The sequence below is a fragment of the Lichenostomus cassidix genome, chromosome 8, assembly GCF_008360975.1.
Source record: "Lichenostomus cassidix isolate B80296 chromosome 8, HeHo_3.0, whole genome shotgun sequence".
NCBI lineage: Eukaryota > Metazoa > Chordata > Aves > Passeriformes > Meliphagidae > Lichenostomus > Lichenostomus cassidix.
In genome coordinates, this window is record NC_139489.1 from 8,978,375 (window position 1) to 8,991,018 (window position 12,644).

Below are 12,644 nucleotides of genomic sequence, written 5' to 3' on the forward strand. Positions count from 1 at the left end.
ATCTCTGAAGAATCAATTTTATTGAGCAAGAGAGGAGTGGTTGCATCATAACCACACTGGACTGAAAAGCCTTCATTAGTAGATCAGGCTACTCTGACTTCCAGTGAAGATCATGTGTGTGGATAGTCCATTCACCCTGTTGAGCTGGAAGGGCAGAACCTTCTGGAAAAGTTATGGTAGAAATTTACTGAGGAATTGAGAAAGCATCTAGAAGAATTGCTTTCCATCATCTATAAATGCTTTTCTCATACCTTTTCTACCTAGAAATATTGTCATTTTGTCTTAAGGAACAAAATAGTAACACCGTAGATTTAGAAATTTGAAACATAACAAAAATATCTTTCTGCATAAGACAGTTTTCTGGTATTCAAGTTAAAAGTATTCTGAGAGTAGCACTGAAGTAGAAGTCAGCTGATAATGTGAAATTTCACTGGAAATCTCAAATCTATCTCATGCTTTTTCTTTGTCCTTATGGCTTCCATTTCAAAGTTCTCTCACTTTCTCATGTGTTTTGACCATTTAGTGAAAAGGTTTGCACTAGAAAAGGATCTTCTTTGCCTCTGAAATTAGAAGACTGATCAGAGGCCTGAGCAAATATAAGTGTTCTTCAAAAACTTTGTAAAACATTAGAGTTGAGATCACACAGTGTCCATGATGTTTGAGGTACTATTTGATAGGCTTAAAAGGTACTTTAGTTATTCTATGAAGTATTTGTAGGAAACTTTCAAGTTGTAGGCTTTAAATACCTTTTCCACGTTGGATATTTGACTTTTCTAAAGTTGGGAGAACTGTAACACTTGGTGTTAACACATGAGAACAAAGAAACAATAAAAATTTGCTTAATAACTAGAGAAGTGATTCAGTGGATGACTTCAGTCTTAATGCGTTTGCTGTATAAAAATTGTCATTACAGTGCATAAACAGTCTTACAATAAGGAAATAGCTGTTTGAAGGTGCTCTTCAGTGTAATGAGAAAGGCATGATAAAGTCCGAGGGCTACAAGCTGTAATAAGAATTGTGCTTATTTTAAAAAATTAAGTGTCTGTGGGACCTACCTTACCAACCAGAAATTTTCTCTCTCCTGTTGCTTTATTTGTGATATTTGTGGCCATCTTTTGTTTTAGATTGTTCTTGATTAAGCTTGGCAGGGTGTTGAGAAAGTTGTAGTTTCCCACAGTTTAAGACCACTGGTTTTGGAAAGTAATGGTCTAGACAGTTGGATTTGATTTTTTTTTTTTTTAACTGATGTATGGGTTTTTTCGTCTTGAAACTGCTGGAGCTACATCGGGTGAAATGAGATACTTCAAGTTCTGCTTATGACAAATAGTGGCAGAAATCATCCTTCAGGGTGAAAAAGAAGTAGGGAATGAGAAAGTGGAATATCCAGCGTTTTGGTTATGCAGATATAATATTTGATCTAGTAGGCTTGGGGAATATGCTTTGTGACTGAAAAGTGATGCCCATTTGACCAGGGCATATCTTCCCTGGTGTAGAGCCATTGGACTTGTCCCTGTCCTCCCTGTGTGATATAATGCCAGGTAGAAAAAGAGACAGCAAGTCTTCTTGTCCATCTATGCCTTTGGGTCTAATTTTTTTATAGGATCGAATTTTAAGATGAAAATCTTTTCCTTTTGACTAGTGAAGGAAAGTCTTTGACGTTGCTCAAGGTGACAGAGGCAAGGTATTGGAGGCTAAAGGTCTCCTCTGTAAAGTTGCAATGTTAAAACAAGTTACTAGTTATTTGGGAATACAGTCACTCCGTGTTATGTAGTCTGGCCAAGAAGGCTAGAGTAACTCTGAAACTTCACCTCAAGCTCTGGAGTTGTAGCAGAGAGGTGATTCTAATATTTCTTTCTATTCTGATTCTTGTCAGGAGTAGGAAGAAGCATCATTGTGGATCTGAGATGAGGCATAAATTCTGAGGTTGCTGGAGCTTTCTTGGTTGAAGTAGAGCTCTTGTGAGTTTGATTTATCTCACACTGATGTGTGAAGTATCAGCCTTTTGGAGCCCTTCTCCAACTGCTAAGATGATTTGTATGGTAACCACTTAACCAGACAGTTGTCTTCCTCTTGCTAATGGGTTTTTTTGCTATTGAGGTGCCAAGCTGCTGTCATCCTAGTCCTTGTCACTTAATTAGCAAATGCTTTTATAGGGCATAGGCTGTGGGGAGAAGTAGTAATAAATAGGCTGTACTCCAACAGATCATTAATATAGGAATGAAAAACCTCATCTGTGTTGTTAGTTTTTATGGATTGCACCATAGGGGCAAAATGCTCACTTCCTCCCCACTTAGGCAATTCTGAATTTAACAGTATTTGCATATATCTGAAGTGCAGGGCGCAGTTACTTTTAGCAGAATTGAGAATGCTTTGAAATACAAGGTAGAATAGAGGGCTAATTCATATTTGTTATCTGAAACAAGTTCTGGTTTCTGTTATTTTATTTTCTGGGTAGAAGTCTTAAAATATGCTTGTTATAATCATCCTATAACATCAGCTGGGGAAACACTGGGATTAAGTCAGAAGCCATCACCAGGTAGCAGATTTAATGAAAGCCTTGTCTTTTGTAGCTGTGTTGATATTTTAAGATAACTTTCAAAACTATACTTCCATAATGCTTCTTTCTACAGTCCTGCTTGGCATTACTACAGTAATGTCTAGAACTATACTGAGTAACACAAATTAAAACAAGGTGAAAGAGTTCTTACACTGTGTTTCACTTTCTCCAGTTGGGTCAGACAGCTTCTCCACTGAAGAAAGAAATATTTGAAAAATATGGCAGAGCTACCCCGAAAGTGGAGGATTTGTTTGTTGACTAAAAATCCAGAACAAAAATAATTGAAACAAACTTGATATTAAAAGAATACTCAGTCAATAAAAAAAGGAACATAGTTCAATGTAACATTGTCTGTTTTGAAGTGTATTTTTCACCTATTTGGAACTTGGTCTCTCCTCAGCCTTGCTGAGCAGCTAATACGTGGAATGTCCAAGGTAAGTTTTTGTTGTCCGCACAGCTAGAGAGAACTCTCACAAATTCTGTCAACAGTAAGAAAGACACTCTGATACTGTAACAAATATCTTGCAATAGGAGATAACCCCCTGGTTGGATTTTGTGTTTAGTACAGTGACTGCTGTAGTTCAGAGTCCTTTGGGCTTTTGATTTTCTCGTGTAGGAAAAGTTGTGCCAATCTGAGTATCATTGTGCAGTTTTCCCAGGGCAAAGCAGGTGGCAAGATTCCCTTGGCACTGAAATGTTTGTGTGCTTTTTGTCTTGTTTTCTGTAATAATTTCTCAAGCACGGTTAAATGAGATCTGTTTAGTTTTCTGTTCTGGATGGAGATGTGCTGGGTTGGCAGCTCTGGGATTTTCTGTGTTTTGCCAGCTGGCAAACATGCACATTTGTGTAAGCTCATTCATAGCTGATACTGAGAGACAGGTGCTGATTTACTGTTCTTCAAATAACTGTGCTGGCATATGTCCAGTATTAACATGACTGCGCCTAGAGAACAAGAGTGCATCACTTAAAATCTTTGTGAGACACCTCTGAGGCACCTCTCTGAAGACTTATTTACTAGTATTGGCAGCAGGGGAAAGTTAAATGTATTTCAGTGATGGATTTCACTGCCTGTGGCTGGGGAGCGTCTGTGATGTTAATACACACAAATGCATATGTGTTACTGCCTAATACGAAATGCAAAAATGAGAACTGCAAATTATTACTGATGGCCCTAATGAAATGGAGATGTTTACAGTCTCAGATCCATAGGGAATGCTTCTCCGTAGCCCCTTAATAGCCATTGGAAGTGACTAGAGAAAGGAACGCCAAAGCCTCTATGACAGGGCTTCTGTTAATCTTTCCTGCTCCAGTTGTTGGCATTCTGTATGCAAGTGATCCAGAACTGGCTCTTCTCAGTAGATGCTGAGGCCGTATCCAAAGTGTAGGAACCTCTTCTCCCATCCATGAGCTTCCTGTGTCTGGGAACTGCCACAGCTGTTGACCCTCGCTGTGCTTGGCACGGCCTGGGAGTGCTCTGGGTGTCTGCAGGGCCCTTTGTGCTGGCAGCAGCTCTGCAAGGTGGGGGCTCTCTGTTTGATGATCTGGTGGCGTTAAGGGTTGAGGAGAGGACAGAGCTCTGAAACATCCGCTGGAGAGTAATCGATACGGAGACAGCGTTGCTTTATTAGCTAATCCGGAGCTGACAATGCGTCTAACACTGGCTCACTGCTGTCGCTTTGTAACTTTCACATGAGCTGCCTGCAATTAAGTCGTGCAAATCCAATTCTTGTGCTTCCTAGCCTTTACAGGCGATGGTGAGACATAAGAAATTGCATGACATATTTAATTAGTTACTTGTAGAAGAAGAACCTAATTCCCAAGATGAGCAGTTTCATGAAGGCTTAAATAACAAGAAACTACTTAGAACTTTTGGTTTTGGCTGTGATGGGAAGGTTATCAACTGAATCAATTTGTAAAAGCTGAAGTATCTTCAGATAAGCAATATGTGCCTTCTTCCTACTCCCTGCTCTCTTCTTATTTGTGGTTGTGGTCAAGTTCTAGTGCTGTGATTATAATAGTAATAGTATATGTCAGTGGGCTCTGTTCTGAAAGGTGAGACTGACTTCCTTAGTCATGCATGAGAATGTTTATTTGAAAGATTTATAAAGGAAATCTAAGGAAATTATTTCTGCCCCAAACAGAACTTTCTGTGAAGGCTCCCATACAGATTTTGAAAACAAACCCAACAAAAGTGTTTGAATACCAGTGATGACATCATTAGTGTAGTGGGGTGACTGTGTGCTCAGTGCCAAACTGTTCATATACTGTAAAAGATAGAAGATACAATTTCTTGTTCAGGAAAACTCAGTCCAAAGTATTGTTTTACTTCAAATGCATCTGCAGTTTATGTAAGTATCATTATCTTTCAAACAGGATAAGCCCATAGTAACATGGGAAATATTTAACCATAAGTATTAAAAATTAAATGGGAAAATAGGAACAAAGATACACTATCTGATTATGTGTTATCTTTGTTACAGCAGTTATTTCCCATTTTCTGGCAGGTAGATAATATCACCTCAATTTTGTACATCAGTTAGAGAGGTGATGAAAGGAAGTAGCACGCTTAGGGCTGCTCAGTGAGCTGAGGATAGCTAATACTTAAAATTAAGAATAAGCTCCCAGTTCTGTACTTCAAACTCAATATTTCTTTTTCTTTCCTGACTGTGATATTACTCAGGTATAAAGTACATGACTGAGCTGTTTACTGAGGTTGTGGTAAAACAGTGCTCTCCCAGTGTCCATGTTCCATGTCCTGGATTGCAGAGGGAAATTTATATGGTTACGTTCTGCTGAACTGGCTACAAAATCAGTCAACTTCCCCGCCCTGGGCTGTGCCTGTTTGTATCTCATCTCAAACTGTGGAACAATAGTCCTCTGATGAATTTGTGCTTTCTCTCAAAATAAGACTGTAGTCCCTTTTTGCCTTCATGGCTTGATTGAGATCAAGTTAATGGCAGAGATATGTGCACAGATTCCTATCAATAAATGGTTTGTTTAAAATAAAAAGGTGCTCTATTTTGGGCCCTGGTTCTACATTGCAGTGGGCAATGAAGAAAAACAAAATACAAAAGCAAAATTGAGGGATTTTTGGCACACAAGTGAATTTACAAAACATCAATGGTACTGCTGTTTTACTAATTAGAAATTCACTTTAATTTGGAAAAAAATTGTGGAATTTGTTTGACAGTAGATGTGGAATATTCTCTAGTAATTGAACTTATTACTTGGCCGAATTGGTGATGCTAGAAGTTACTAAAGTTATCAAATTAGGGCCTTTGTTTGACGAATACCGAGCTTTTGTACTAAAGGGAAAACAGTAAAGTCTCCAACTTTTTTTGTGTATTTCTCTCAGCTCTTTTTAGTAGTAGAAATTAGTAGAGTCACAATTACTGTCAGGTTTTTGGGTTTATTTTGTGTCTAGTTTCTGTAGATCTTCTGAACCTGTGCTAAAGCTCTTCTAACACATGCTGACTAGTTTTGTTTGGCAAAGTTTTGTTACATTTGGCAGGTTTCTCTCTTGCTGCAAGAAGTTAGAGTATAGTGACATTCTGTATTACTATTCTAAAAACAGCCACAACCCATCTGACTCCCTGGCATCAACATAGCAGCTTAGTATTATCTGCACTGATGTATTTCTTTAAGCTTCTATTTGTCACTGTAAATTTTCCTAGTGACATGAAATTTTTGACTTGATATAGGCGTCACTGCTATGAATACGTGTATCTGACAGTGGGTACATTTTAATGTTGAGAAATATGTGAGATTATAGACTTATAAGCAGTGTGACCTGAGCTGAAGAACAGGTTTGTCTTCTTAGCTGAAGGGAGCTTTTTTCAATCAACCACAGAGTTAAGGCATTCTTTTAACACATTCATCCTCGAGGCATGAATATAGGTCCTTGTAAGTGTGATGGTTTGGTGGCTTGACTGTGAGACTTGGACAAAATACAGTTGACCCTAATTTTTTTTAAGATTGCTTCTGCTGTCACAACAAGAAAGTAGTCTGTTTTTGAGAGAAGTCTTGTGTCAGAGCCAGCTTGCTTGTCTGCTTCCCTGTGAAAGACTCTTTCCCTGTCATTTAGTAGGCACTCTTATGATGAAGCCTTTTCTCTTCAACAGTGATTACTTCTATCATCTCATGTGCCTCACAAGCTTTATTGTCAACTCAGTCAATCAAAATTAAATGTGTAACATAGTGCAAATGGCCTAGAAAGGTAACCAAGGGAATGTCTTCATCTCTTTGTAACAAAGAGAAAATAATGGCAAATCAGATGAAGACAGAAGCAAACTCAGGGGAGGTCAAATATTTGGACTAGAGGGGACTGCTTTTAAAATGGTGCTTTGGGTACATGGCAGCAAAGGTGGAGGTGAAATGGCCAGATGAAGACCAAGGTGTGTAAAAGAATGAACAAAAAATTGGTGTGTGTGCTAGAGCAGCAACATGATTTTATGGAGTAGGCTATATAAGTAAAGATCTGTAAATGTATTTAAGAAGTGAGGCTGGATGCCAGAAGAGGGGAAGGTAAGGAAAAACTGGACAGCAGTTAAATGAGGTTTTGGAAGAGAACTGTGACAAAATACTTCCAACTATATAATGATGGTTTGGAAAATAATGAAAATGCAGTGAAAAACTAGGTGCACAGCTGAAAGCTGTGTTGGCAGATTTATAATATCACTGTTAGGAAATGTTCTTCAGATGTTTATTCCAGGGCCACCTGGAAAGGTACAGTGAATACAGATCAAAAAGACCATGTGAAAGATGAAATCAGGCTAGATTTCAGCTGTTGCTTAAAAATGCCTCCCCTTCAGTCCCGCAGAAAGTGGAAGTGATGTAAATGTTTAGATTTTGAGAGCCATGACAGACCTATATGGTGAAATAAATAAATAATAATCTAAATTATGTTTATTTTTCTAATAATAAAGAACTTTACAGCTAAGCAACAAGCTGAATATTAAACCTACCGATTTTTGCATGATAATCCTGATGAACTTTATATAGTGACTAGTTCTCTGGAGTGTGAGCCCTGCTGAATCACTATTATGAGATTTCCTTTAAATACATCAATATTTCTGTACCTGGATCCATGACTTCCTCTACTTTCCACTTTGTTCTAAAGAAAGGTGTAAGGTCCAGGATCAGACCATGGTTTGGAATGAGCAGACAGGCCACATAGGTAGCCATAGCCAGGTCAAAGTACAAAGTACTTTGGTCTAGGAGAATCAGAGTGCAAAGGGACAGTTTAACTGCCTGTCAGCAATAAAACAGGGAGGCAATATCTGGTTACTGTGACCTTGGAGATGGAGTCACACACATAGGTAAGCAGACTGAGAAGTTGGAAGTGTGTGCAAAGCAGCTGTGGGATTGTCAGAATGTTACTAAGCAGAGACGCCGTGATCCAGACATTGCTGAAAGGTTATTTGGTCTGATATGCAAGGGGCCATAATTAATAATAATGTCAACAGCTTTAAAAGCTTCACAGCAATCTGCAAGTTGCATCAGTAAGAGGTTTGAATTACATGAGTGAATCCCTGTTTATGTTGAGTATACAGGCATATGCCTGAGGCAAACTGCCTTGTAAACAAATGTTAAATTGGATCAGCAGTATTGCCAAAATATTTACTGGTTTGCCTTCTGGAGAGGTCAGGTGCTTGAAACCTCACTTCCATGTTCTTATGGCACAGAGGTGGCCTGAAAGAAGATGAAGGATTAAAACTAAGTAATTTGGCCGGGCTTTGGCATGGGATGCCAGGATAGACACCAATTTTGTCTAGGGCATGACTGATGGGTAAGTAGGCACCAAGGGCAGTGTAGCTGACAGCTCCTTCCATGTTGATGATTCAGAGTTTTACTGAGACCTTAAAGACAGAACCTGTCAGTTCCTTGTTGTCAGTTTTTCTTGCCGTAGAAATGCTGCTTGTCAGTTGTGCTTCAGAGGAGAGAACGTGGTTAGTCTTAGGTATATTCCAAGTGATTAGCATTGTGCTCCATAATTTATAAGCTGATACTTGGTTTTGTTCATAATATTGGGTATTGTCTTCTTGAGAAAGATGCCCTCTGACCTCCAGTTCTGCTTCTTCCTCCTTGCTTAAAGGATAACTGTCAGGAGAGGAAGAGTCCCTTTTCCCCCCATTTCCCCTTTGGTTTGATTAGGAATTTTGCTGTTCTGTCAGATCATGCAGGAATACATCCTCCAACAGCCTACAGAACAGTGTACAGAACTTGAAATAAAATTGCTGGTGTTACCTTACAGCGTCCCTTTCAGTGAAACAAAGCATAGTGCAATGTTGGGTACTGTTTATAGACCAGTTAATTGGACAGAACATGCTGCTCTATGTGTAAGAAATTTGAGAAATTTCCAAGTGTGGGGAAAGTGATTTTATAAAGCAAGCAAAAGTGAACCTTGTTCAGTCTATCAAGACTGAAAAGATTGCAGAATAGCGTAAAACAGAGGATGAAAAGTTTTGTCTCTGCAAAGGCAGCTCAGTTTTCTCTGGATGTGGAGTTCGTGCTGTGGACAGTCAGACCTTTGAGAAACAGTTGTGTACAACTGTATCAGACCTGAAAATCCAGGAAGCGTGCAGGACATAGTGCCCCAGTTACCCACCTTCTTTTCTGGGGTTTCTGTAGCTTAAGAAGGACAGCCTGAACAAGGAAAAAAATCCTATGATAAATTCTACTTTCACCTCAGAGTTGAGGCAAAAGAACAAGAAATTTTGGCATGAAACTGAATGAATTATAGAAATGGGCAAGAAATTAAGAGGTAGCTGTTAACAAGAGGCAGAGTTAACAAGAAGGCAAACACTGTTTGAGACCACATTCCATCTGAGTTCCTGGTCACCTTCTACCTCTGTTCATTCCCTTTTGGCAGACCTTGAAGCTTCTTTGTCAGTGGAAAGGTCGTTTCTGAGGAAGATCTGTTGAGAGCATTTCTGACTGTAGGAATTAAGTTACTTCAAATCCTTTACCATTCCCTGAAAACGCCACATTACTCCACCACAATGCCCAAGATTCCTAACCCTCCTTTCAGAGGAAGTGTGTAGATTTAGCTGCTGCTGTGTATATGTTCAAAACATAGTCCTTTTTTCTTAATTTAAATTTACATTGTTGGAACAAGATTTTCGTTCTTAAGTCTATGAAAGCAGTTTAAATTTTTTCCCCTCACCCAAGGCATTACTCCTAATAAAACTATTGTATAACTAAAATATGTTCTTAAAGGCTGTATCTAGACATTGACCTGTCCAACTTAGTTTGTTCATTCAAATTGGCTGGGTATGCAAAAGCTGCGTAAAATTAAAAATTAATGAAAGTACACAACTGACACAAGAAACCTGGCAAGTAACAATAAACCTCATCAACTTAACATGCAATCATCCTGCTTCAAACCAATAAGCATGCCAAACAGGCAAGACAGGTTGTGTTGAGAATGATTCTAGATAATCTTGTTGTAATGCACCAAAGCTATAGTTCGACCAGTTTTATTTTAAAACCAATATTACCATGGAAAGGAGGAGTCCCATGCTTGTGAACTTGCTGTTGGTTTCTACTTAGCACTGGTTTCTATGTCCTTCTCCACCCCCTTTCTCTGATCCTTCTTGCACTGGGATTACTGGGTGACTGTAGGTGAGGCATCTGAGGAGCTGATGTACACGAGCGGGAGGGAAGCAGGAGAAAAGCATCTGAGGGCTATTTTTCTACTTAGTCCCTCGATGTTGTTTACCACACTCACCTGGGATGTTTCCAGTGCTACCTTATACTTGAAACTAGGACGGGAAGAGGCAACTTAGAAGTGTTAAACCAGACCCGCTCCTGAAACATGATACCCTTTCCTCCCAGTACATCCCTGTGCTGAATTCATGGGCTTTGTGTCTAGGTGAGAATGTTCATCTGAAATATGCCCCCTCTTCTTGCAGATAGGGGTGTGCAAATAAAACTTAAAAATAGATACTGCTTGCTGCCTCAGAGCTACTAGGGAGCCTTACCTTCAAGACCCATACCCTACTTTCTTCTTGCATCTGCTTATCATGGGTTCAGTTGTTCTTTATGTAATTAACATACTACAGCTAAAGAAGCCTCTTACTGAAAAAGGGTGAACAGCCTTCTGGAATAAAAGCAGACAGGCTGCTGTTGTTTAAAATATAGGTAGTTTGTCTGTACCTATGTCATAATGTTGATTTCAGTTTTAAATTAGAAAGCTGATGCATCTTAAATTCCTGCAACACAGCCTTTCCTAAGCTAATCTCCATAAATATCAATGAATTTGCCAGGGGGGTAATTAGTGTTTTGAGAAGTAAATGTTTTCTATTTATGAGCTGCAGGTACTGATGTAGGAAGAAAATGGGAACATAATTTCCATGAATACTACCAGTATGTGTGTGGGAATACCCAACTGCAAGGAAATTCAGAGGATTGGCAAGCCTTACACTATTGTGACAGCTCCTTTCTAATAGTAGCACACATCTACATACCACCTGACAGGTGGGCTAGTTTGAGTACCAAGTTAAAAATGGCCACAGTCCTGCGTTTCTGACTGGGGAAAGTCACTCTGAATGAGGTGCTGGTGCTGCACAGTTGCCAGAGAAATCTTCTTTTTCCTGCTGATGCTCTGCAGCCACTACTGACACCCTGGGTGAGGTGATCCTGTGTGCAGGAAGCGCTCTGCTTTGCAGCAGGGGTTGGCAGGAATGCTTTCTGTCTACTGAATGTGGGTGCTGGATCATAGTCTGTTTTCAGGAGTAAACGCTGAGTACCTCAGAAATCTGCCCTGTAGCTGCAAGCAACAGGTCCTTTCATAACACATTCTGTGAATAGTGACAGCAACCACTACAGGGGGAAAAATAATAAGGATATGGGTGGAATAAACATGAGTTTCCTAGGTCTTGGAGTGGGAACTCATTCTCTGTAGACAAATAGATGACTTCCCTCACTTGTACTAAGAAGCTGAAAGTTGGGATTTTTGTTTTCAAATTCTCAAACTTTATCATCATGAGTTGCAAGAGAAGAGCAAAATGCCATTTCATATTTGCATAGTATGCTTATAGAAAGTCATCTCTGTGATAAAGACTGCAGAAATTGTTGTATAGATCACCTTTGTTGTGAAGGATCTCTACAATGCACTACAACAATACTGGTTCTTCAGTCTTGTATTTCATATCCTTACCGTTCTCTGTTTCTGTCCAATAGGTAAGGCACAGAACTTCAGACCAGGTAATGGCTTTGAAGATGAACACACTGAACAGCAACAGAGCAAACATGCTGAAAGAGGTTCAACTTATGAATAGACTCTCACATCCGAACATCTTAAGGTACACTGGCTTTTTTCAGAATCATATAGGGATAGGCTGTCTTTAGTAGAACTCTCCTCTTTCCAATCTTTATTAATTTTTTTTTGTTGTAGATCTATCTGTTGTGAATGTGTTAGGATCAGTTGCTAATTTAATAGAAGAATGAGAGGAAGAAGAAAAGACTTGAGAGAAAAAAAACAAACATGGATATGATTTTGGTATCTGGAGTTTGCCAGTAATGAGTAACTTAAGTCAGAGAAAACCAAGTGCTTGCATTTTAAATTTCTGATGAATCAAAGTGATATGAAGAGTGAAATTTGACTTATTTTTGTGAATCTAAATTACTGCAAATTTAATACTATACAATAATGTATGGTTACTAATCTTACAATTAAACAATGCAAAGTGCCATAGCTGCTTCTTATTCTTAGGTCTGCTTCCCAGTTTTTAGCATTTTCTTGTTGCAGTATTGCAGGGTGGGATAAGAGGGACTGAAGAAAAGCTAGTGTTGAACTAATCTAATTTATATGCTCCTGAAAGGAAAAAGGTAGTTCTTGCTTTGCATTAGATTACTGCATGCAAATCCAAAATGGTCCAATGTGTATCTTATTTCTTGAATAATTTTAGTCTTGGTTTCTCTTCTGTTATGATGGGACATGCAATTAACATAATTGGCTGAAGCCACAACATTATGAAGTTTAAAGATATGATGACAGTGCACCAAATGACCAGTTCTCCTAAGCTGCTGTTGCTTACCTGGGATCCATTTCTGATCTCAGGTCTTTTTGAAAAGTTCTGGAGAA

At 39.0% G+C, this 12,644-nt stretch overlaps 1 protein-coding gene across 5 annotated transcripts in view; it reads left to right on the forward strand.

The window, feature by feature from the left end:
- TESK2 (testis associated actin remodelling kinase 2) overlaps window positions 1-12,644 on the forward strand; it is a 115,654-nt gene that overhangs the window by 50,361 nt on the left and 52,649 nt on the right. For 4 of the 5 annotated variants that reach the window (XM_085067723.1, XM_085067722.1, XM_085067721.1 and 1 more), the window contains one exon: window positions 11,741-11,862. The exons of the other annotated variant lie outside the window; for it this stretch is intronic. In XM_085067723.1, coding sequence (XP_084923849.1) covers window positions 11,741-11,862 — 122 coding nt within the window. The remainder of the gene's footprint in view (window positions 1-11,740; window positions 11,863-12,644) is intronic. 5 annotated transcript variants of the gene reach the window in all.